The sequence below is a fragment of the Podarcis liolepis genome (assembly GCF_965112155.1).
Source record: "Podarcis liolepis genome assembly, chromosome: 7".
NCBI lineage: Eukaryota > Metazoa > Chordata > Lepidosauria > Squamata > Lacertidae > Podarcis > Podarcis liolepis.
Window position 1 is genome coordinate 75328059 of NC_139561.1, and position 25476 is coordinate 75353534.

The 25476-nt window shown below is 45.3% G+C and overlaps 1 protein-coding gene across 2 annotated transcripts; it reads left to right on the forward strand.

Moving 5' to 3' along the window:
• Window positions 1–263: 263 nt before the first annotated feature.
• On the forward strand, window positions 264–24702 carry LOC310712318 (B-cell receptor CD22-like). Of its 2 annotated transcripts, XM_083515225.1 has the most exons (14): window positions 264–569; window positions 4600–4657; window positions 5150–5563; window positions 7151–7447; window positions 7790–8050; window positions 9723–9983; window positions 11532–11792; window positions 12406–12666; window positions 13431–13691; window positions 14436–14535; window positions 16012–16075; window positions 16662–16819; window positions 17997–18069; window positions 21754–24702. In XM_083515225.1, the coding sequence occupies exons 2-14, from the start codon at window positions 4624–4626 to the stop codon at window positions 21916–21918; spliced, it is 2610 nt and encodes an 869-aa protein (XP_083371351.1). In that variant the 5' UTR covers window positions 264–569; window positions 4600–4623; the 3' UTR covers window positions 21919–24702. The 2 variants fall into 2 exon arrangements, with proteins under 2 accessions (XP_083371351.1, XP_083371352.1); XM_083515226.1 differs by lacking the exon at window positions 11532–11792.
• Window positions 24703–25476: the final 774 nt, after the last annotated feature.

Here is a 25476-nt window from a genome sequence, read left to right on the forward strand (position 1 = left end):
TAATCTTAACTGGAGTTCAAATAATATTAGCTAAAACACAAAACATTATGCAAAGCAGCATACAAATGTTATGTTGGTCACTATGGAGTTATTTGCTACCCTCTCTCTGCTACCCTCTTTTCCTTCTCCCCCCCCCTCTTGCCACCCACATGAAATCCGGCAGATGCCTGCAGCTGATGTTTGGGCCCACCCCTTCCTTAAATGAAACATTGGATGGTCCTCTGCTGTCAGGGGTTCCTGCTGACCAGCCATGCATTGCTCCGGTCTCAAACTCACAGCAACGTGGGTAGGCTACTCTTCTAACAAAAATACCTCACCCTGAACCGCAGAGACTCAGCCAAGCTTGAAGCAGCAGAACCAGATGCCCCCAGATCTTCTGCTCAGGGTAGAAAGAGGGAAGTTCTTGTGACAGATGCACAGCCTTAGTTGCTGCTGGGTTTATTGTTATTTTGGGCCACCACAGCTTGGCTGAATCGGACCCTGGCAAACAGCTGCACTCAGCCCTGAAAGGGCACTCTTAACACAGCTAAGCTGAGCTCCTCAGCCTTTGCCTGCATCTTCACTATCAGGTAGGAATACAAATGAATGATTCCTAGGGAAATAACTCTTACTCGAGAGCTTTGATCTTCTAAGGGTTTTTTGATGAATGACCCATAAGGGGATGTCTCACCAGGGGTGTTCGCAGGTGACACACAGCAAGGGTACAATCTGTTTACCTGTGTAGCTAGGCAGTTGAGCTGTACACACTCGCAGATATTCACATCTAATGTTCAAGGGGAGTCGGGTCTGTGTACACAACAGTGGAGCTTTGCAAATCAACGCATGCAAACTGTTTCATGCAAACCCTTGTACTGTGTAGAGGCAGCTGGCACCTCTGTTCAGTCTATTGTGTGAACAAGGCAACTAGCAGTTGTGATCCATGTAGGGCTGGCTGTAGGTTTGGCAGGTCCCTGGGCAAACTGTCTCCTCCAGACAGCAGCCCAATGTACAGGGTTTTAGTTGGGGAAACATTTCCCATCACTTCCCTGCTGGGAGAAACTCTGTAAAGGAGATGTAAATGTTACATAGCTGTGCCTTTCAATGCAGGTGTGTTTGTTTACACAGATTGTCACTGTGGGAGACCCAATCAGGAAACAAGGCAGTGTTAACCCTTCACCCCCCACTGTGGCTTCTCTTCACCTGCAATTGGCAAAGTAAAACAAGATTTTGTTTATCTCAGTTGCGTAGGTTTGGGACTCTCAATTCTGATTGAGATTTGAAGCAAACAGTTAAAGCCTTCTAACAGGCACTCCTCCCTGCCTCTTGGGTTCCGATCTGGATCCAGTATCATGCTGTCAAAATGTGTAGCAGGGTGGGGTGGGGGTGGGGAAACCCGTCCATTCCCTTCACTTAAAGATACAGCTACACAGGTAATACAAACTGTTCTTTGGCCCATGTGTTAGAAAGATTGGTAGGAGGTCATGCGGTAGTCGGATTTGTTGAAGTTGGCTTCGCTCCATTTCTCATGTATCCTATCTTAATTTTTGGTTTGCCACATTTCCACATTCGTTTGCTTTTTTCCTTTAAAGTATCTTTTTAAAAAATTGTACACCTTTGTATGCAATTTTGCCTTATAGATACATTTTTCCAAGCAAATTCACCTAACAGAAAGCATTTTTAATGTGGTCATTCCTACCAATATATGCATTTTAATGCATACTTCCCCCTCCATGTGCATTTTAAATGGGCGTTTTGATGGAAGACTTGTGCATTTGGAGAACGGCCAAAGGATAGCTGAGTTTTGGTCAACACTTTATTTCAGGAAATGAGAAGTAGGTAGTTGAACATTAAAATATAGACTGAACCAAACTTCGCTCCCAACCCTAGGGAGGTCTAACCAAAAGCAGCCTTTGAATTCGGTTCAGAACTCTTTTCACCCATGTGTCTGTCTGTCTGTCTGTGATCAACTCCGGCCCAAGAAACCAATGTCCGCACTGTGGAAGGACATGTGGGTCCGGAATTGGCCTCCACAGTCATTTACCAACTCATTGTTAAAACTGTGTCTATGGAAGACAATCTTACTCGGCTACGGGTGATCGCCAAAGAAGAAGAAGAAGATTTATTTTTACAATGTTGCATTTATTGTTCATGTTTTGTGTGTATATGCACACACAGTTAGTTGTATTTATTGATTTGGGTTTTGTCGTCCCCCCCGGCTTTCCCAAATGCAATACATAAATTCAAAGTTTTCTGTGCTTAAAATACTTCAGTTTTGTTTGCTTCCTCTAATAACTTTTGTACTTGATCAGGAGGAAATGCTCAAGCAAAGAAACTGATGTGAAATAGAATGTCCCTGTTTTCATCTGAGGAATGTCGGAGGGTATAGCTGCGCATCCTATTGATGGCCTGACTCTGTAAGGGATGCTACAGCTGGGGTGGGCAGGCATACAGGTTGCAAAGTCTATTTATTGCAAGGGGAGGATGAACTCTAGTAGAGCAGCTCAGTCTGTTGAGTCTTGCCTCTGCGAAAAAGAGGAGACAGAGACAGGATGGGGCTGAAGGCAAAGTAAAACAAGATGGACAGCTGATGGGGCAGCCTGAGACCCCTGCCCTGCCCTGCACTCATAGGGGGGATGTCACAGGGCCTGCCATGTCTAAGTCTTCTGATCCAAGCTTCACTGTACTTCCTGTAGCATCTCAGCATGGCGGAGAAGCAGTAGCTGTCAGTGGCCAGATCGAAACAGGCAGGAGTTTGAAAAGGGGCTTTCAATTTTGCAAGGCAAATTCAGTGCATGTTCACTATGGCTGGTGAAATTGGTCCATTTCGGTTTCTCCTTATTTAGAATCGTAAGTTCTGTATGCAATATAGCTGCATTGTTTTGGAAATGTTCTTAAGAAGTTTCCTTGCTCTCATGCAGATCAAGCTAGTATTTCTGAGCTCTGAGGGGGAAGTGGAGAGGTTGGTGTCTCCTATTTATATCCTACTTCTGATCATTGATATGGGCTCTGCAGAAGGCCTGAAATGGATGTGGGAGTCAGACTGGAATATTTTGATTGAAGACAATGGGTGGACTTCTATGTGGTTAAGGTTCCCATTGACATCCATTTTATCTACCATGAGAGAATATGCATTGAAAATAATGCAAAAATGGTACAAGACTGCTATGAGACTGTTTCAAATGAAGGCGTCTAATTAGAGATCCTGTTGGAGAGGATATAAGGAGCCGAGGTAATTTAAGGTCAGGTGGAGGACAAAGTGTCAGAGTTTTGGACTGTGGTCTTTGCAGAAATTTCTATAGTGATTGGACAACAAGTATTGAAATCTCTGGAAACACTACTGTTAAATAGGAAGGGCACTACATTAGCTGATTGGCAGAAAGCGGTTTGGGGAGTTGCTTTGGTGACCCCTCCCCCAATAATCTGCTTAAAGAAACAAAATATTAAGTTTCTTTTGTACTGGTTTGGTGATTTTTATTGTTTATGAAAGCAAGGATGAAATTCAGAGACAACTCCCAGCAGCATGCAAAACTTTCTTGCTCCTGTGAACATAATGGATTAGAATTTGTATTCCCCCCCCCCATCCTTTATGCTTACTGGAGACGGCTGTCTTCCTGGTAGTTAGGGACATTGAAAACTGCCATACACAGAGTCAGCCCATTGGTATTATTTATTGTTTACTTATTACATTTCTATACCACCTTTCTTTTTCTAAGGCGCTCAAGGTGGTCACATGGTTCCCTCCTCCCTTTCATCCTCACTACAACCCTGTGAGGTAGGTAAGGCGAAGAGATGGTGACTGGCCCAAGGTCACCCTGTGAGTTTCAGAGCAGAGTGGGGATTTGAACCCTGGTCTCCCAAGTCATAGTCCAGCACTCTAACCATTACACCACACAGGCTCATTTGTCCATTCAAGTCAATATTGCCTACTGACTGGCAGCAAATCTCCAGGACTTGAGGTAGGAATCTCTCCATGCCTTGCGATGACAGGCATTGGATCTGGGACTTTTGCGTGCAAATCATGTGCTCTGTCTCTGAGCTACGGCCCTTCCCATAGGAGTACTATGGGAGAAGAAGCTCAATAGACAGGAATAGAGCTTGTGACAGGTTCTCCTCCTTCCACCAAGGTGCATAAAAGCACATTTCAATTAGAGACCATGTTGGAGAGGATATAAGGAGCCTAGGTAATTTCAGGTCAGGCAGAGGACTTGTGACAAAGTGTCAGAGTTTTAGACTGTGGTCTTTGCAGAAATTTCTATAACGATTGGAGAACAAGTATTGAAATCTCTGGAATGACTCCTGTTAAATAGGAAGGGCACTACATTAGCTGAGTGGCAGAAAGCGGTTTGGGGAGTTGCTATGGTGAACCCCCCCTCCAATAATCTGGTTAAAGAAACAAAATATTAAGTTTCTTTTGTACTGGTTTGGTGATTTTTATTGTTTATGAAAGCGAAGAGGAATTTCAAAGACATCTCTCAGCAGTGTGCACAGCTTTCTGGCTGATGTGAACATAATGGATTAGAATTGTCCATACACATTCTTATGACTCGGGGAATATATTTCTGATGGTAAATAACTGTTACTGAATGAATCAATAATCCATTTCCACCCCCTTGCTTCCAGATTTGGCCCTTGCATGAATTCACAATGAGGAGCTTCTTTTGTCTGCTCTTCCTTCCAGGTAATGCATGATGTGTGATGCAGGTTTGATTTGTGCCAACAAAAGCAAATTGGACTTCTGGTCTCATTTAAGCACCACTACTCTCTTTGGTCTTTAGAAAAGAATGAGGAGAAGGCAGTGGTGGATGTTGGGCTCTCAGATTTCAGCAGTGCCCTTTGTGACACTAAAATTCCACGAACCCCACCTCTGTAGCTCCATTCTGAAACTTTGTCTTGATGCCCCCTGCAGGGTAGTGCTCAGTGGGACCACACCACTCCTGCCACCCTAAAAGTGCTTCTGATGATGTGTAAATGGTCCAGTTTAAATCCCCCACTGTTGCATTGCTATTGACATGTTTCAGAATATTCCTGCAAAAAAGCCACCAGTCTGGAGAGGTAGTCAGAAGTTTAGGTTATTTTTTATTAGAGAGCACTGCCTTCAGATCATTTTCACCATCCTTCTGAATGCATGGTGGGAGCTGAGCAAAATATCACATGTTGTTTTCCGATTTAGGTATCTTGGGTTATGAAAATATGTTGACTATTGCACCGAATAATCTGGCTGCGTGGGAAGGATCCTGTATTCTGATTCCATGCAAGATCGATCAAACATATAAGAACGTTCGGGTTGACAACTTCTTCCTGATTTGGTATTTTGACCCCAAGTATGAAGACAATCTGAAAGATTATACTGGTATCATGTTATACAATGGCTCTTCGACCTCAGAGAACTACCTGACTCCAACAAGTCCCCACTTTCTGGATCGGGTGAGGTTTGTTGGGAATTTAAACAGCAGAAACTGCAGCCTGAAGATCTCTCATCTCCAGAAAAATGACAGTGGCACATATGGAGCAAGACTTTATGGCTTTGTTGGAAACAATCGTCATCTAGACATGTGGTTTGCTCCTGCTGCTGTTAATGTTAACGGTAAGAAAATTTCAGAGATGATTTGTTCTCCACTCTTGCGAAAGTGGTCAAGTAGTCTGGAAGCTAAGGGCACCTCCAGATTCTCACTGTTCTGTGGGAGAGATTCAAGTGCATACCACAAATGTAGATTTATGCTCTTTTAAGTGCTCTGTTGCCCTAGTGCAAGAATTCACTTTTAAAAAGAATCAGCCTTTCTGTAGCTTGGCAAGTGACAGGGTCATGCACTGAAATGTGTGGGGTGAGCAAATGACTAATGTGGGAAGATGAGTAAATACCTCATAAAGAAATCAATATGAATAACAGATGCATAACTGCCCTGTGATCAAATCAGAACAAATTGTCAACAAGGATATACTCTGCGTAAGTTTAATGCAAGGAAATACAGCGGTACCTCGGGTTAAGTACTTAATTTGTTCCGGAGATCCATTCTTAACCTGAAACTGTTCTTAACCTGAAGCACCACTTTAGCTAATGGGGCCTCCTGTGCTGCCGTGCCGCCACGGTGTGATTTCTGTTCTCATCCTGAAGCAAAGTTCTTAACCCGAGGTAATATTTCTGGGTTAGCGGAGTCTGTAACCTGAAGTGTATGTAACCCGAGATACCACTATAAAGATGAACATTCATTAAATAGGTCTTCGGGTGGAGTCCTAAACTTTCACTTTTCTAATGCTGTAATTATAATCCTATAGGAGTCAGAGAATCAAAGAATTATGGAACTGGAAGGGATCTCAAGAGTAGACTAACAGTAATGGGTAGACTGGTAACTGAAGAACATTTCTGGAATCCCTTCCTAAGGGTTTGTTCAATGATACTAATAATGTATTTGCTAGGCAGCCATGCCATATCTTTGTGTGAAACTAATGTGTCATTCATCAGCTACATTGTGTTGCATCAAACGTTAGTCCACTCAGAGTAGACCCAATGAAAATAATGGACCTAAGTAGATTAACTACTATAGATACAATGCACTGTGTTCTTATTTGCCTTGCCAGTATCTAGTGCTGAGTTTTCCACAACACTTTGTTATGCAAAAAGAATCAAATATTTATTTATTGATTTTACTACGTAACAAATTTATAATCTGCTTTATAGCCTGAAGGCCCTGAATTGGCATGCAAGTTAAATATAGGGATACTATATACACAAGTTCAGCTTTTAAAAATAAAATAAAAAATTCATATGAACTTCAGATCAAGAAAACCACCTCTGCAAGTTCTACAAAAAAAGGAATAAAATCATTTCTGCAAATGTCCATTTGTCAAATATCAACTCAGAGGCAGATATAACTATGCTAACATGCAGCATCACAGAAGGGGTTCAAAATAGGCCTGGATGCTTCTTGCCATTTTTGGATAGATGATCAAGGCTCTTCTTTGCTCAACAACTTCCTTTTAGATCAGCGGAGGGGAACCTTTAAACTTCCAGAAGTTGCTGGATTAGAACCCCCATCACCCCTGACCATGCTGGCTGAGGCTGATGGGAATTGGGGTTCAAGAACATGCGGAGAGTCACAAGTTCTCCATCTCTGGTCTACAGCTTTGCCTGATCAATGACTTGGAATTTCCCTTTTTAATTTTCTGCATGCAGTGTCACCACCCAAACCCAAGATAGAAAGCAGAATGACACAAATCCAAGAACAGTGGCCAGTGACAGTGACCTGCTGGGTATTTTACCACTGCCCCGATGAGCCAATTATGTTGACTTTCAGCGGCTTGGAGGAGAGTCGTATGTCTTCCCAAAAACCAACCAATAGAGATGGAAAAGTCCAGACTGTTCTGAGTTTTACTCCAACTTGGGAGGATCATGGGAAAACGCTGACATGCACTCTGAAAAGCCACAATGGGACAGAGATATCCCAGAGCACCATGACATTGGAGGTGAAATGTGAGTATTCGGGGGGGATGAAACTGGGCTATGTGGGGGAAATCTGGAAAAAAGATATTCCGCCTGAACTGCACAAGATTCTGTTCCTCTGAAAAGCCATCTTCTGAACTCTGAATCTTGTGAGGGATGGTGGGCTCTGGCTTAGGCATTTACAATAGCAAGAAGCATGTGATTGTCACATTTGAAAGGATGTCTGTTATTGAGTACAATATGTGAGGGGATCCTTGCAAGGTGGGAGGGGGTTATAATTAAGGGTCCCTGATTGTATTCTAGGACCTCCAGCCTTGCAGCTGCTGTCACTTTCTGATGGTACTTATGATTTCCATATTTTATTTATTTCAGATGGTCCCAAAAGAGTTAAATTGAGCGCTATGCCTGGAATCACAGTCCGAGAAGGGGAGAAACTCTCTCTTGCATGTACAGTCAGCAGTAGCAACCCTGAAGTTACATACCAATGGTACTGGAAGGATATGCGGAAATATGAATGGACGAGCCCAGTAAAGGAATTTGATTCTGTAGGAGAGCAAGATTCTGGTGTCTATCGCTGTACAGCTGAAAACACAGTTGGATCCGGTAGCTCAGAACTGACCATCAATGTCCAGTGTGAGTTTCTTTGTTGGGCTGGTGAATGATGACCATCAAGATTTACAGACATTACTCGCCTCTTCCTTCCTCTTCTGAGGGACTTTTCTTATTTCAGAAGAGAACTACATTCTCCTTCTGATTTTCATGCACTGTGTGACTATCAGGACAGGAAACGGGAAAAAGCTTGTTTAAAGCCAATTCTACACACACACCAATATAGTTTGTAAACCTGCACCATTGGTCTTGCATAAAATGTACCTTTAGAATACAATCTTAAGTCCGATCACCTTCTGCCTCACTCACCTCACAGAGTGTTTGTTGTGGGGGAGGAAGGGAAAGGAGAATGTTAGCTGCTTTGAGACTCCTTCAGGTAGTGATAAAGCGGGATATCAAATCCAAACTCTTCTCTTCTTCAAAGATGGGCAGGGTTGCATCCAGGGCTGGCTGGTGGCTGGCTGGGTCTGGAGGAAGCATAGACATGGCCTCATTTAACCCCATAGGTGCCGAACTGAAGTATCTGAACACCTTTCTGTGGACTTTCCCAACACCCCCAAATGAGAAATAACAGATATGATGAGAAAATTATTTAATGCTATCCAAAAATCTCCCTCCTGGGGTTGGGTTGACTCACCCTGATTAATGTGGCATGCTGGACCAGGATCTTCAGCAGCAGGATTATAATCCCCACTCAGACATGCAGTTCACTAGGAGTTCCTGGACCAGTCACCATTTCTCAGCCTAGTTTACTTCACAGGATTGATGTGAGGATGAAATGGGGAGGTGGAGCACCACACGCAGCAGCCTGAACTCCTGGGAGGAAAGGTGGGATGAAAAAATATACTGTACATAAATAATGGTTGGCCAAATTAATACCACAGCAGTAAACATCATAATCACCATCAGTTAATTAACTGATGATGATGATGATGATAGAGGGGGCAGTAGTGATTCTGTTGACACGGTGGTAGCAGAGGTGGCAGTCATTGGTGATGATAAAAGTGAAGTCTTACTCTGACTTCCCCTGTGTGTGAAGACAGGCTCTGGCAGACTGAACAGATGAGACCAAAGTGGGTCCAATGGTCAAGCAGACGGTTTCTGCACTTGCTGTAGAGGGGAGTGAGGGGCAGATGGGCTCATCAACCCTGGGAAGGTAGCCCATCTAGGAGAAGGAAAACTCTGATCTAGAGTGGAGTCTCTATGATGGTTAGATGGTGCCATGTATGCCTCCTTCCAGCAACTCCTGCAGCCAAGCTGGTGCCAAACATATTGCTCTGCTTTCTTGTGGACCACACAAGCAAATCGGAGAATGGGGTCTTCTCATCTGGGCAGCCCAGGACCTCCATACACACTGCCCAGGCTCATGCCGTATGGAGGTCACATTGATGCTGCTAACGCAGCGATTTGACTAAACCCATGGAAGCACGCTCTGTTGTCTCTCAAGGCAGGTGGATGCCAACAACAGTCACCATCAGCATAGTAATGATCTGTCTTCTAACAGTATCTCAAAATGTCCCTCCTGGAGTGGGCTGACTCACCCTTCCATATGGTGGGGCCACTTTTGCTACCTTCACCAATCCCTGAATACACACGTTACTCTCTCACAGTTCTCTTGTCCCCCAAGGAAGCACACACATTTTCTTGCCCTGAAACAAGAGTCCTGATTTCTGTGTCCATAATTTCTCTACCCCAGATCCACCAAAGGATGTGAAGATTGACGTGTCACCAGGGAAAATCAAAGAAGGGGACAACGTGGTTTTGCGGTGCTCTTCCCGAGGGAATCCTGCCACCAACCACCATGATTGGTATAAAGATAGGGAGTCTGACATAATTGGAACTGACAAGGAGCTGCATTTTGAGGCGATCCAGGCCAGAGATTCCAGTACCTATTACTGCATAGCCTGGAACACCATTGGAAATTCAACATCTTCATCTGTCACCCTGGACGTTCAGTGTAAGTAACCTCAGTTTCAGGAAGTGAAGGGTCTGTAGCTTGGACTTTGACTGGCAGGGTCATAGCTGTGCTCTGCATCAGCTGCCACCTGATCCTTATAAAAACGCTGGAGGTACCAGGAATATTGACCACTTGCATGCAAAGTATGTGGCACATCATATACAATTTTAAAAGACTGTTGGGTGTATTTGCTGGAGAAGGTTATCAATGGCAGCTGGACATGACAGCTTTGTTGTACCTCCACCATCAGAGGCTTTGCGTTGGAAATCCCAAGTGGGGACAGTGTTCTTGTGTTCATGTCCTGCTTAAGGACTTCCCATAAGCATCTTGGTTATTGACCACTGTGAGATGGGCCTTTGGCCTGATTCCTATGGGCTATCCTGAAGCTCTTACCTTGGGATGCAATGAGAGGTCAAGCAAGGCTGTCTGTACAAACGAGCAGCTCTGTTTGATTTCTGCAAGCTGAATTGGGATAGTAGCATCAGCCACCTTGAGTGAATTTTGTCCCAATCCTGCTGGTGCACAGCCCTTGAATACCATGCTGGCTGGGGAGAAGGGTGAATCCTCTACTCACTGGTCAGAGCTTATGGAGAGAGTTGGGCACCACCAACCTTCCTCTATTGATGTTCTCCATGTTCATGATCCTCCTTTGCTGGCTAGTGTAGAGTGAATTAAGGCCATTGAATCCTTCATTTAAGAACAGAGTTGGCTGCCTTATACAGAGTGACCACTGGTCCCATCTAGTTCTATGTTGTCTAAACTGGCCATGGCTCTGCAAAGTTCCATGCAGGAGACTCTCCTAACCCTGTGTGGAGATACTGGGGATTGTACCTGGTACCTTCCACACTCAAGACAGTTGCCCTACCACTGAGCTATGGCCCTTCCTTTTAAAGGCTGTAAATCTGAATGTGCAAGGCCACCACTGCATTTTCAGTATAAGCAATTTCTTGCTCACCTGCTCCTACATAATTTCTACTTGGGGGCATCCACAGTGCGGCTGACTAGCAGCCCATGTGTGTTGACTGCTCCCATGCTTCTGCTGGTGATATTTGAATGATGCTGATCATGCTAGTGGGACTGGGAAATTGGGTAGCGATTCTGTCAGGGCAGGTGCCAGGAGCTGGTCAGTAATAACTCATATGATGTCAGTGAAGTTAACTCTTTATTCAAAGAAACAAACAGCTCAGGATTCCAGGCCTAGTGGGCACAGTAACTCTTCCCTGTAGATTATTGGGAGACGTCAGAGATTGAACTACAATCTTTAAGCTGCAACCTTTCCCATGTTATTGTGAATATAACTCTTAACTTTTGGAAAGTGGGTATAAATGTAGAAATGAAATACTTCTGGAAAATGACCAGTAACTGTGCACATAAACAACTTGGAGATTATCAATATTAACTGGTCAATGTGCAACATTTGTATTTATAGGAATTTATGCTCATTCTTTGCTATTTTGTGTGTGACTGATTATTGTGCACATCTCTCAACTACGCACATCATGAATGATGTTTCTCAGGAATAAAAAAAGCATTGATTTGATTTTCCAGATGCTCCCAAGAATGTCCAGCTTACCCTTAATAGCCGTCAGCCCATCACAGAAGGAGACACTGTCCTACTGAACTGCTCTGTGGGCAGCAGTAACCCCAGTCCCAAACAGTATAACTGGTACAAGTCAGGGGAACATATAAGTCGTAATCAGGAACTGTACACCTTTACTGCATCACCTGAAAAGGTCAGCATTTACAAATGTGAAGTTTGCAACGTGATCAGCTGTACAGCATCTGCACCCGTCTCTGTGACAACACTCTGTAAGTAATGCTACTGGAAGACCTGAAGACACATGTACCAGTCAAGCAGAGGGAGAGGTTATGGGAAGGCAGGTGCAGTCATTTCGCAAACTTGAGCCACACAGGCTATGTGGCTCCACTACGTGTTTGGAGAATTGCAGGTTCAACTTAAATAACTTAGCCAAATCATGAGAAGGATGTACTCTTTGGCATATAGAGCCTCTTAGCGTAGACTGATCTTACACCTGAGATCCCAACTTGTTAGCAGCCTTATACATGACAGAGGCCAGGATGCTTTCCTATAGAAATTGCGAGCCATTATCAGTCACAACTTACACAGGCAGACCTGCTATGGCAGAAAGATTTTGGAGAATGTTTTTTTCTGATGCTCCTCAAGGGGTGAGCACCCACTGTTGGCACTATTTAAAAAAGGCAACTGCCCAAAGCAGGGCTGTTGAGTGCAGCAGGCATGTGCTTTTCAAGCTGAAAATTGAGGTTGATCACTCAGATTTAGTGCAGAGGAATCTGTATTCAGAGGTTGTTGTGTGTGTGGTGGGTTTTGTGTGTGTGTTCAGGTGCAAGGGCAGGTGAGGCACCTCATGTGATACATTGCCTTTGGTCTCTCCACCTGCAGTTGGTCCCAAGGATGTGAAAGCTGTGCGAGAACCCCTGGGGATGATCAAAGAAGGCAGCTTTGTTAAGCTGAGATGCGAAGTGAGAGATGCCAACCCCCAGGAGCTCACCTACATATGGTACAAAGACGGGCAACAGCTGCAGCTGGACTCTACGGTGACCATCCCGAAAGTGACCCCTGAGCATTCTGGCAGTTACTATTGTGCAGCAAGCAACCAAGTAGGCTCAGCACAGTCCTCACCAGTTTGGCTGAGTGTCCGTTGTGAGTATGGAAAGGAGAGACTCCTGAAGATGGCTGATGAGGACCCCACCCCAAGTACCTGATTCCCTTACTCTGTCCTCAGGGGTGGCCCATCCATTCTCACTGCATGAGGCAAAATGGAAAGTGCCACTCTGCCCTGCCGTTGGCACCGCTGCCTCCACCACCCTCCCTGCCGTTTCCTTCACGGGTGGAGAAGTGCTGATTTCAGGCGAGATCTCCCTGATTTTGGGTGAGACCTGAACCATGCAAGATATTGTGCACTTCACAAGATCTTGTGCAATTTCAGTGAGATTTCAGCTGAAATCAGGGTAAATACCAGCCCCACCTCACCCCTGTAAATGGGGGCAGTGGGGCAGGTGGGGTCTGCTTAGGCAGCTTCTGCTGAGGCAGCATCCTCACCCTGCCAAAGGCATGTCTGCCCTGCCTGTCCTCTAAGCTTCGCTTCTAGCTAAGGACAAGCTTCCAAGAGTCTTCCAAGGGTCTTTAGCCCTTGCCTTTTAATCAGAATCAGCACTGTCTGATTCATTCTCCTTAGTCTCATTATTTCCTTTCTAGTACACAGCAGGGAGAAAGGATGGGGACAAAATTAAGGTTAAAAAGTTGGATCTGCCTCTCAATAGCTCTGGCTTCACCTTCTGTTGCTCTCTCTCTGTCTTTTGCCCCATAAGCCCCAAAGGGCACCAGCAACCCTTGAGTCATATTGAGAGCTTTAAGACAAATACTGGACAGTGCTGAATGTATCTTCCATGCTTTCTTCTTGGCAGATGGGCCTCGCAATGTCCATTTACTCCTGAGCACCCAGGATGCTATCATTGAGGGAATGAGTGTCTCATTGAAATGCGATAATGATGCCTCCCCACCAGCTGATGTTTACACATGGTACTGGAACAAACAGAGGCTCCAGGAAACTTCCAAGATACTTCAGCTTAAGAAAATCCAGGTCGACCAGTCAGGATCCTATCACTGCAAACCTTCCAATAGCATCTCTGAGCAGGAGTCACCGCCCATGGGCATCACTGTGTCCTGTAAGTAGTTTAAGGTTACCAGATTTTTTCCAATGAATCCGGGGACACTTTTCAACTTCAATAGGAATTATAGGATTTTGTATGAGGACTGATTTGTAAATCCGGGGACTGTCCCTGGGAAACGGGGATGTCTGGTAACCTTAGAGTAGTTATTAATGGCAGGTCAAGAATTCTACTTTGCAAAATGTTGTTTTAGTAGCTGCATGACCATCCTTTGTCAAGAATTGTATGTTGATAATTATTGTGGAAGGACGATCCATGGATATAATGGCCAATGCATTTCCAACAACCTGTGATTTTGGGAGAGTATTGTGACCTGACCAAGGAGCATGGGCAAAGGAGAGTCTTGAGAGCTAGACAGATAGTTCTGGAGGGCTGTATTTGAGCCCAGGACCAGAGGTTCCCCACTGCTAATCTATACAGATCTGCTGTAGTGTCAGAGTTATTGTCGGAAATAAACATGGCAACAAACTCAACCACTCAGAGCACTAGATGGTGGTGGTGGGGTTCAGAAAGTGGGTATACACAGCCCTGCTTGGGACCTTCTGCATGCAAAGCCAATGTTCTGCAGCTGAGCTCAGGCCCTTCTCACTGCTTGCAAGGCAGATGGATGCCAAGGAGAGGAACCTGGTGGACTTCAGTGTGCAACTGAACAAAAGCCTGCTTGGGATCAGGCAACAATCTTTTCGCTGTTACAGCCAGGTGTTGCAAAATCTGCGCTTTCTCCCTTTCTGTGTCATGTAGACAGCAGAGCTACTGTGTTGAAGCGTGCCCTGATTGGCCTGGGCAGTGTCCTATTTGCGGTTTTCCTCCTGGGGTTGCTGTCATACGTGGTGCAAAGATGGTAAGTGGTTGTGGGGAGAGCCTCTTTGCCCCAGGTAGGTCATTAACTGGTGGTGTTTCTGAAGGAGGTACGCTTCCCTGTTCTGCTGGCATTGTATTATTGTGCATTTAATTATGTATGGATTTTATAATCGAGCTAATGCTTGTAAACTGCTTATAAGCCATTTTGGCATGTAAGCAGTATGTAACTGTAGATAACTAGTGGGTAATGTCTGGCATTGCCCAGGAATTTGTAAAAAGAAAAGAAAAGAAAAGAAAAGAAAAGTGTTTTTTAAATGGATAGTGTAGTGGCCCATCATGCCCAAAATCAAACAAGTCACATTTGGGCCTGCCATCCTGCTTCACAGCGGCTCCTGGCACCCAAACTTTGATGAAGCCTCCTGCCCTCACTTCTTGACACCTCATGCTAAGCTTTGTGATGAAATCTGGAGAGGTGGCCAAACCTATGGCAAAAAATGATCAAAGTCATACCCATGTCCAGCTTCAGTCTGCCATCTTGATTCAGAAGGGCATTTGGCATCCCAACAATGACAAAAACCACTACCCCACCGTGAGAATTCTCATGCTGAATTTAGCAACTATAGCTTGATAGCTGGGAAAACCTGTAGAGAGCAGACAGATAGTCCAGTTTCCAAAAACCTGGCTTGAGAGCAGTACATGTGAAAAGGATCTAGGAGTCTTGGTTGACCACAAACTTGACATGAGCCAACAGTGTGACGCGGCAGCTAAAAAAGCCAATGCAATTCTGGGCTGCATCAATAGGAGTATAGCATCTAGATCAAGGGAAGTAATAGTGCCACTGTATTCTGCTCTGGTCAGACCTCACCTGGAGTACTGTGTCCAGTTCTGGGCACCACAGTTCAAGAAGGACACTGACAAACTGGAACATGTCCAGAGGAGGGCAACCAAAATGGTCAAAGGCCTGGAAACGATGCCTTATGAGGAACAGCTAAGGGAGCTGGGCATGTTTAGCCTGGAGAAGAGGAGGTTAAGGGGTGATATGATAGCCATGTTCAAATATATAAAAGAATGTCATATAGAGGAGGGAGAAAGGTTGTTTTCTGCTGCTCCAGAGAAGCGGACACGGAGCAATGGATCCAAACTACAAGAAAGAAGATTCCACCTAAACATTGGGAAGAACTTCCTGACAGTAAGAGCTGTTCGACAGTGGAATTTGCTGCCAAGGAGTGTGGTGGAGTCTCCTACTTTGGAGGTCTTTAAGCAGAGGCTTGACAACCATATGTCAGGAGTGCTCTGATGGTTGGACTCGATGGCCCTTGTGGTCTATTCCAACTCTATGATTCTATGATTCTATGTAGCAGAAGAGATTGACCAATGATCTGACAGTTTAAATAATGCCTATCAACTTTCTATAAATCATACACACCTTCTGTTTGGTGAAGGGATTTGGAAGTGGTGGTAGTCCTCTGGTGAACTGCCCCAATGGGACAGAACTGTATCTTTTCTACCATTGCAGGAAGAAAACATTAGACCCCGGCACTGGAAGGGCACGGAGATCAGGCTCATTTTTTGTGAAGAAGGTTAAGTCTTATTTTCCACTGGCATCATTACATTGTTGGAGGGTGAGGGTGTTGAATCTGTTTGCAAATAACAAGTGACATGGCTGCTTCTGTGACCAGCCAATGACCTCTAGATGTTGCTGGCAGTCGTGACGATCAGCATGAATTAACAGGACAAATTAGATGAAGCTGCACCACAGTCCCAAGTATGATGACTGTGGTTTCTTTTTCTCCCTTGTGGCAAGTAGCAACCTCTGGAAGTCATCCCTCCAGCCTTGCGCTTGGGACTGTGGTGCAGTGGGAATTGGTTTTCCATCCCCTTGCTTTGAAAAAGAATTAGATAAGTTCATGGGAGATATCAGTCAGTACTAGCCACAATGACTATGTTCCACCTTTACAGTCAGAGGCAGGATAGCTCTGAATTTCAGGAGTGGTGGCTTTTCTCAGCCCTGAGTAACACATGGGACACCCTGTGAAATACATCTCAAAATGCACAGGAGCCTCTCATCCTTTGCATGGAGGTGTGGGTGGGTAGGTGGAATATATGTCCCTGCAGAGAAAATGAAGGTGTCCTAGGCAAGAGAGTAAACACTGCTTTGTTTCTTAGGCCAAGGGAGAAAAACTGTGTAATGGTAACAACAGGCTGAGAGAAAATGGAGCAGATGGCTCCATTGGATTCCTGAACCAGGGTGCAGAAACTTCAATTTCTTATGCGGCGCTCAGGTTCCCTCCAAGTTTGTCCGAGGAACGCACTGTTTATGCCAGGTATGATGGGGAGCAGACTAGAGGGTTGCGGGAAGCTGTGGTAGATGCGTTGCCTTTTTTTGGAAGAAGGGGGAGTCAGACAAGTGATGGGTTTAGATCAGTGTTTCCCAACCTTGGGCCTCCAGCTGTTTTTGGACTACAACTTCCATCATCCCTAGCTAGCAAGACCAGTGGTCAGGGATGATGGGAATTGTAGTTCAAAAAGAGCTGGAGGCCCAAGGTTGGGAAACACTGGTTTAGATGAACTGCAGTAGGCAGGGGCTTCCACATGCAAGGAGCCACCACTGAATAGGCCCTTCCTATACACTGCCTGTAAGGGACACAGGTGGCGCTCTGGGTTAAACCACAGAGCCTAGGATTTGCCGACCAGAACGTTGGCAGTTCGAATCCCCGTGACGACGGGGTGTGCTCCCATTGCTCGGTCCCTGCTCCTGCCAACCTAGCAGTTCGAAAGCACATCAAAGTGCAAGTAGATAAATAGGTACCACTCAGGCAGGAAGGTAAACGGTGTTTCCGTGTGCTGCTCTGATTTGCCAGAAGTGGCTTAGTCATGCTGGCCACATGACCTGGAAGCTGTACGCCGGCTCCCTTGGTCAATAAAGCGAGATGAGCACCGCAACCCCAGAGTCGGCCACAACTGGACCTAATGGTCAGGGGTCCCTTTACCTTTATACACTGCCAATGCCCATATTTTCTCTCTCCTTCCTTCCCTATGATGGACCAGATACAAAGGAGGTCACCAGAGCTCCTGTGAGTTTATCAATGGTGTAGAAGAGGGGATTTCAGTTGGTACAGCTTCTCATGTGGTGGGTGGGGAAAATGTGCCCATCCTGAAACCACATCGTTTGCATGATGATTAAAGACTCAGCAACCCCGGTTCTTCTTTGCATCTGGTACTTCTGTTGCTCATCTCCTGTGAATGGGAAAGTGTATAAAGTCAGTAAGGGACCCACCCACTGAAAATCAACAAAATGCAACATGGTGCATTCTGGATGTAGATTACAACTCCAACCATCCTTCACCATTGACCATGGTGGCTGGGGATGATGGGAGCTGTGGTCTAATGGAGGGCACAAAGTTGACAAAGGCTGCTATATTGCACTCAGGCAGCCTAAGCACTAAATTCCTCTTCCATACTCCAAATGCTTTTCTAACTGGAATCTTCAATTCTTTACAGTGTCAAAGCACCGCAGCCTTTGGATGATGCCGTGATCTACAGCGTGGTAAAGAAACCCCAGCTCCCCACAAAGGTACATCTTCATTGTAAGACAGAATCCCATGGGATGTGTGAATGACCTGACTTCCCCAGTATTGTGGCCCATGTTCTCCTATGGTTGGCATGTCTGGACATATGGTTGGACGTATCCCAGGGGCCCACATCCTAGCAGGTTCTCCACTGACCAGAGAACCCTAGAATTGCTGCGGTGAGGAATAGACTCACCGAGGGAAAGAGGACCACGGAGGGTGTCCTCCCAAGGGGTCACCCATAACTCCAAAACGCTGTGAGGTTTGGTCCATGCAAGGTGGAGGTAGGGGCTTCAAAGGGGTCTGGTCCCAACACAAGCATGACCAATGTTTCAAGTATTGTACTAACTTTGGTTGTCATTCAGACTGCAAACGGCAGTTTGACTCACACTGTAGAGAAACAGGTTTAAGAGCAACATGTCTGCCTCTTTTAAAGCATCACAGAGAGTTGCGGCTTTCAATAAACGTTTATTGGATATATGGGAAATAACTGTGTACGCTGTCAGCATTAAGAGAAATTCAACAGTGCAAATAAGTTTTGATGGATGCAATAATGGAACACCGATTGGTATAGCTTTTGTAAAATGTGCAGGGATTTATTATACGTAAAATGAACCATGGAAAGAGAAGAATGGAAGTCATGGATATCTCAAGGGTGTAAAATGAGAATTTTAAATTGTGAAACAGAAAATTAAATGCAAAATATATATGAGAGAGAGAGAGAGAGAGAGAGAGAGAATTGCGGCTTTCAGTTTAGTACAGGGAATTCAAGCTGTCACTAGAATATTTTTCTCAACTTTGTGGTCAGCTGTAGAATAGGTGTGTGGTGAGAAGAACAGAACAGGAGAAGCCCTGACGCAATTTTCCCCAACCTGGTACCCTCCACCTGTTTTGGACTAAAACTCCCATCACGCCTGATGATTGGCCATGCTGACTAGGAATGATGGGAGTTGTAGTCCAAAGCAGCTGGAGAACATCAGATTAGGGAAGTTGCCTTAGTAGCACCCTCCTTTGGAGTCATGAAAAAGTCAGGTTTAATTCCACCCTGTTTTTGTAAAGCAACTTGAGGAGGTGGTTTTTGTTTTAAAGGACCTTCAAAAACAAAGAGCACCCGAATCTGGCAAAATAAAATGCCAGATACCTTTAATTAGTTGGGCTAATGTCACAACCCCGAGAGAAAGGTAAACCATCCCTAACCTTCCCAGGTAATCCACTTCTGGATAGATAATGAACTGCCTTCATAGTGATTTGTTGCTCATGGCATTTGTTTTAGGACAAGTGAAAACTGAACTGAGTGGGTACCATTTATTTTTTTAATTTTAATTTGCTTTGAAACTCATATCATCAAGCTTGCTAATGCACAGGGCCAAGCTGTCCTGATTCAGCTTCTGGTTTCTTATGCTGTCCCACCCCCTTGTTGGCAATTTACAAGAAATCGTCACCCTTGAAGTGAAAACAATTTTTCTTAAAAAAGACGAGCATGTGTTTCCTTTGTAAGGCCCAGATAGAATCTCTGCAGAGCGTAACACGGCCCCAGGGATATGCACTGTCAACAGCATCTCCTACTAGCTGTGCTACTTTTTAAAATCATTACAGTATGCCAGTGCCTTCTGCTATCTGCATGAGAAGCAGAAATTCAATAGGTAAAGGAGGCTTTCCTTGCCATAGTGGTGAGATGGGAGAGAGAAGAGAGAAATCTCTTGAAGTCTGATCAAGCAACTGTTTAATAAAAGTGTTGGGGCATGGGGAAGACCTGCCCTAAAGATGGGGAAGGGGAACAAACCTAGATCTGTATTAATTGGCACTTCGAATGAAGCTACAAATCACACCACCCCTGATTGTTGGCTATTCTGGCTGGGGCTGGTGGGAGTTACACTCCAATGATGTCTGGAAGGCACTGAGGTGGGGAAGGATGCTCTGCTGCATCCAGGAAGCCTAACCACTAAATCCAAAATGTGTAAGTTTTATCAATTGCATAGGGATACCTGTTGTAGCTTAGCTGGGTGGGAGTGCAGATGTAGTATCATGAAAAACCGTGGTCCTTAAAAAACACACGAAAAAACCAAGCTGTTAGTCCTTAAGTTTGCAGAGAGCACCCTGAAAAATGTGTAGGTGGTTTCTACGAAATATTCCAAGGCTTTGGGTGGAAGCTGCCTTCAACCTAGCCAAACCATTGGCCTTTTTAGCTCTGTGTTGTCTATTCCAGCAACCTTTTCCAGCCGTGGGCCGGTCCACTGTCCCTCAGACCTTGTGGGGGCTGAACTATATTTTGGGGGAAAAATATGAACAAATTCCTATGCCCCACAAATAACCCAGAGATGCATTTTAAATAAAAGCACACATTCTACTCATGTAAAAACATGCTGATTCCCGGACCGTCCGTGGGCCGGATTGAGAAGGCGATTGGGCTGCATCCGGTCCACGGGCCTTAGGTTGCCTACCCCTGGTCTATTCTGATTAGTAGAAGCTCCCCAGGATTTCAGACAGGACTATCTTCCAGCCCTGGAGATGCTGGGAATTGAACCTGCCATGCAAGGCAGATTCTATGCTACTGAGCTTTGATGAAGGGCCAGGGAGGGCTGGGGAGCACTCTTAGTCTGAAACCCTGGAAAGACAGTACTTGCAGACAACACTGAAGTACAGTAAATGGACCAACGATCTGACTCAGTAGAAGGCAGCTTGCTATGTGTGTGCTGCAAAGATCAAACAAACGCCACCCTTGTTGTCAGCATTTCTTCTCCACAGATTTTGATAATGGACATTCTCTGCAGCTGTCGGGATTCTGACAGCACCTGGCATGCAGAAGATAATACCTGACAATGCAAATCTGCAGCAGCGGACAGTGTTTGATATTAGGCATGATTTTAACAGCTATAATCTAGCAGCAGCTAATATTTGACCATTTATGATATTCTATAAGTATTAGAGAAAGGATACAGAGGTTGTTGGACTCCGGCTCCCATCAGCCCCAGCCAGAGCACCCAATGGTCAAGGATGATGGGAGCTGTAGTCCAACAGAATTGGAAGGACTACAGGTTCCTCAGCTGTGCAATAGAGGTCACTATTTGACAGCATCTCACAGGACAGTTTTTATGCAGCCGCCACCAGTTTTGCTTCTGCAATATACTAGCCAACAATTGACGTATTAAGGTTGGTAGATGACATGCAATGAAATGTACTCCAGTTTATATAATGCATTCATTCATTCATTCATTCATTCATTCATTCATTCATTCATTCAGTTATCCAATCAAAACAGGCAAATTGCAACATTTTGATACCCCCCCCATACAACTCTATCCAAATACTGCATTTTGAAAAATGGGCATTTATTGACCTTCTTTGGAGTTTCATTTCAGTGTAACCCTGGGTCTCTCTAACACAGTAGAGCAGTCTTCCCCAACTGAGTGCCTTCCGGATGCTGTTGGACTACAGCTCCCATCATCCCTGACCAATGGTCCTGCATGCTTGGGCTGATGGGAAGTGGGGTTTAATTACATCTGGAGGATACCACATTGCCTACCCGTGGTCTCCTGGTAGCAGCTCTCTGGAATTTGAAGCCAGGGTTCTTTCTCAGCCCTGTGTGATGACAGGGGTTGTATCTGAGACCTTTTGCCTTTAGAGTAGACCCTCTGCTTCACCACTAAGCTACACTCCTTCCCCTCAACTTGTATCTCCTTCTGCTTTAGGGAGACACCAAACCTGACTACGAGAACGTGGTGAACAAGAGTGAAGAGGAACTGCATTACTCATCCTTGGTGAACCTGGGCCCACGGCCTCGCCCCACCTATGTAGACTCTGAAACAGACTCTGAATCGGAGGAGAGCATCCAGTATGCATCCTTGAAGCACTGATCCTCTTGGAACTAGCAGAGATCAGGAACTACTCCTAGACTCTTTCCCCTCTCTGTTGAGGTGGTGCCAGTGGCTGGGCCTGTATTATAGCTTGCTGTTTGCAATCAAATGCAGCAGAACTTGAGCGGGTAGTGCAGATGATCTGGCTGTACTGGGAGACAAGCAAGGCTGAGGTTTAGATAGATATGGTGCATCACTGCCAGCACAGCGCTCCACCTATCAACACATTTCATTGGTGATCGAGATCAGTATCCCCAAGTCTTGTCTTTCCCATTGGATCATATGGGAAAGATCTGCTATTCCTTCCTTCCTTCCTTCCTTCCTTCCTTCCTTCCTTCCTTCCTTCCTTCCTTCCTTCCTTCCTTCCAACAAGTCAGTCCATACTTGCAACATAGAAAACTGCTCTCTGTATATTCCAGGTGAGACTATTCATTCATCCAGTCCGGTATCATCAATCTTGGCTAGAAGCAGCTCTGCAGGCTCTGAGGTCTTTCCTATCATCTGCTGCCTGATCCTTTGAACTGGACATGTCACAGATCGAACTTCTGCGTGGATCCTTCCACTCATCTATGGTTGCATTTGGTTCAGGGATTCCCAAACTGGGTGGGGTCCCACTGTACCTTGAAACGGATGGGGAAGATATTTGATTCAGATCATGTTTTACGGTAAACTTAAAGAATTCTCATTTCCCAAAGCCACACACAAACCGAAACACAGTTGTCCCTCAAAATTCTCACTTCTGCAAATTTTGCAATGCAGTTCTCCAACCATGCGACACCTATAAAGAGGTATATGCAAACTGGGCATATATATCTCTGTGTGTGTCCCAACTTTTCATATCAAGTGGGCCACAGGGGTACTTTGACATGAAGCCTGTGGGCCTCACACTGCCTTGTCATGCAAATGGGGGGCGGGCGGGGACAAGGCCAACATTTGACCCCCTGTCAGCCCTCATTCTACCTTCCCAAAGCTGAGTAAGCAGGATGCTGGCTTTGGGAAGGAGGTGGGAGGACTCTAGGACCCCATCAGAGCCCTTGTGCCTCCTTCTCAAAGCCCACTGCCTTGCTTACCTGGCCTTGGGAAGGCAGTGCAAGGGCTGTGGGGGAATATCAAATGTTGCTGAGGGCTGCCGTAAAAGACCATGAAACCTTGAGAGAAAGACCACAGTGGACCACCCGGGTGTGCGCGTGCGCGCGCGCATCTATTAGTGAAAACAACATGGGAAAATGTAGTATATAAAGGGAAGTTGTTTTGCAAAATGTGCATTAGGCAAAATTGCAGACAAATATGTGCATTTTGGAGAGATTCACACTAAAATGGGTTATGAATTTTCATGAGGACTGATGTGAAAAATGTGAAGAACTGAGCTTGGAAAGAATGAGAAACTGAGAGAAATTAAAACTGACACATTCACCTATACTGCCAGGATCTTCTTGCAGAGGCAAGAGGGCCAGAGGCTGACCTAGGGGAGGGGAAGGGTGATATATGGGCTTTTGTGCTACCCAAGGGGCTGGAGGAAGAGGGAGAGTTCGAGCAGTTGGAGATGAGGTAGGAGGTGTCAGAAGTGGAGGAGGAGACTCTTGCTGCCCCCTTCCCCACAGTCTCCAAGGACCAGGAGGGCTGGAAGAGGCAGGCATCTTGTGTAGGTCGCAAGTTTCTTGTGCATGCCCTATCAGGCAAGGGGTAATTAAGTCTGAAGGGGGGCATGGTCACACCATTGCACCAACAGCCTAGTTTGGGGCACAAGTCTGGGGCGGCGATGCCAGCTATTTCTTTGCCAAAGCTGTATGTCCGGGTTCCGTGCACCTTAGGAGCTACATTAAGTGTGCGCTTTATCAGAAATGATTAAACTACTGGTCATTTGTCCTCCTTGGGCCAAAGGATACATATGTACTGAAGAGACCATGGGACATACTGCATACCAACCAAGCATATATACTCTCGCTGAGCCACAGCCATTACTAAGCTCCTAGTCACATTCGTGGACCTATGAGCCCTATGTGGTCAGTGACAAGACATCTGGTTCTGAGAGGTATTGCTACAGCCTTGCCTTCCTTCTGTCACTCAGATGTAATCCATCAGTTTTGACATGCAAGTGTATCCATGGAGTTTGCTTTTGAATCTGTCTATTGATTGAACAAACAGTTGTCTCCAATGTTTTGCAAAACTTTCTCCTAGCAGCACTGGTTGTATCTGAAAGAAGTTTATGGCAGTCCGCTTATATATCCTTTGTATCACATGGTGGAAATACTAATGGTTCCCAGAACAGCTTGAATCCAGGTATCATATCTCAATAACCCCATTCATTTTGTTCTAAAATGTCAAGGCTAGTGGACAGGTCCACCGCAAATGTACGTAATATCAATAACCACCTCCTTCCTTATGATGCTTCCAGCAAATGGGGATAGCATATATCTGATACCTGGCATACATTCCTCAGTGTCGTATGCCATCCTGCAATTCATTTAAAATACATTACTGTTTGAGTAGTACGTAATGGAAACTCACACACTGTTTTATATATATAATCCGCTGTATCAAAATGGAAAACAGGTTTCTGTCTTCAGCTACTGTCCTTCCCTGCAGCAGCCAAGACAGAAGGTTGAGTGACAGCCATATCAGTTTGGCAGCAAATTGGGGCCAGCAAAAACTAAGGGAGTTGCTTCTAAATACTTGAGAGGTTCCCATGTGCACATGCACATACCGATGGAAGATGTTCTACAAAAGGAAGGGCAATACAATGCAATAAATAGTGGTGGATAATTAAAACCCTCTTAGCAATATGGCAAGGACTATGACTCTTTGGGATCTACAAAATATTGAGGTGACAGTTGAAAGGGTGATACCACCAACTTTGTTGTTTAGTCGTTTAGTCGTGTCCGACTCTTCGTGACCCCATGGACCAGAGCACGCCAGGCACTCCTGTGTTCCACTGCCTCCCGCAATTTGGTCAAACTCATGTTCGTAGCTTCGAGAACACTGTCCAACCATCTCGTCCTCTGTCGTCCCTTTCTCCTTCTGCCCTCCGTCTTTCCCAACATCAGGGTCTTTTCCAGGGAGTCTTCTCTTCTCATGAGGTGGCCAAAGTATTGGAGCCTCAGCTTCAGGATCTGTCCTTCTAGTGAGCACTTAGGGCTGATTTCCTTCAGAATGGATAGGTTTAATCTTCTTGCAGTCCATGGGACTCTCAAGAGTCTCTTCCAGCACCACAATTCAAAACTAGGATGGCTTTAAAAGAGGATTGGACAAATTCATTGCAGATAAGGCTATCCTTGGCTACAATGTTCTACCTCCATAGATGGAGGTGGTAATGTTTCTGAATACTGGATGTGTGCTGGTCCCATGGGTTACCCGAGAGGCAAGGTCCAAGTCCAGTCCGTGGTCAAAGGTGCAACGTGGAGGCAGTCCATAGTAGCTGAAGCTGGGTGCAGGGCAGGGAGCCGGGTGAAGTCAGGAACAGGCATGCAAGCAGGGAGCCAGAGCAGGTCAGGAGCTCTGGCAGAAAAGCAGGACAAGGTTCAGGCAGGAACTAGCAACCAACAATGTTGCTCCCGCAAC

What these genes read in the sequence shown, in the direction of transcription:
- LOC310712318 (XM_083515225.1), top strand. Translation starts at nt 4,624, where the DNA reads ATGAGGAGCTTCTTTTGTCTGCTCTTCCTTCCAG. An exon ending in CATGACATTGGAGGTGAAAT is followed by an intron (nt 7,448 to 7,789) that starts GTGAGTATTCGG and finishes TATTTATTTCAG; the next exon opens with ATGGTCCCAAAAGAGTTAAA. An exon ending in ACTGACCATCAATGTCCAGT is followed by an intron (nt 8,051 to 9,722) that starts GTGAGTTTCTTT and finishes TCTCTACCCCAG; the next exon opens with ATCCACCAAAGGATGTGAAG.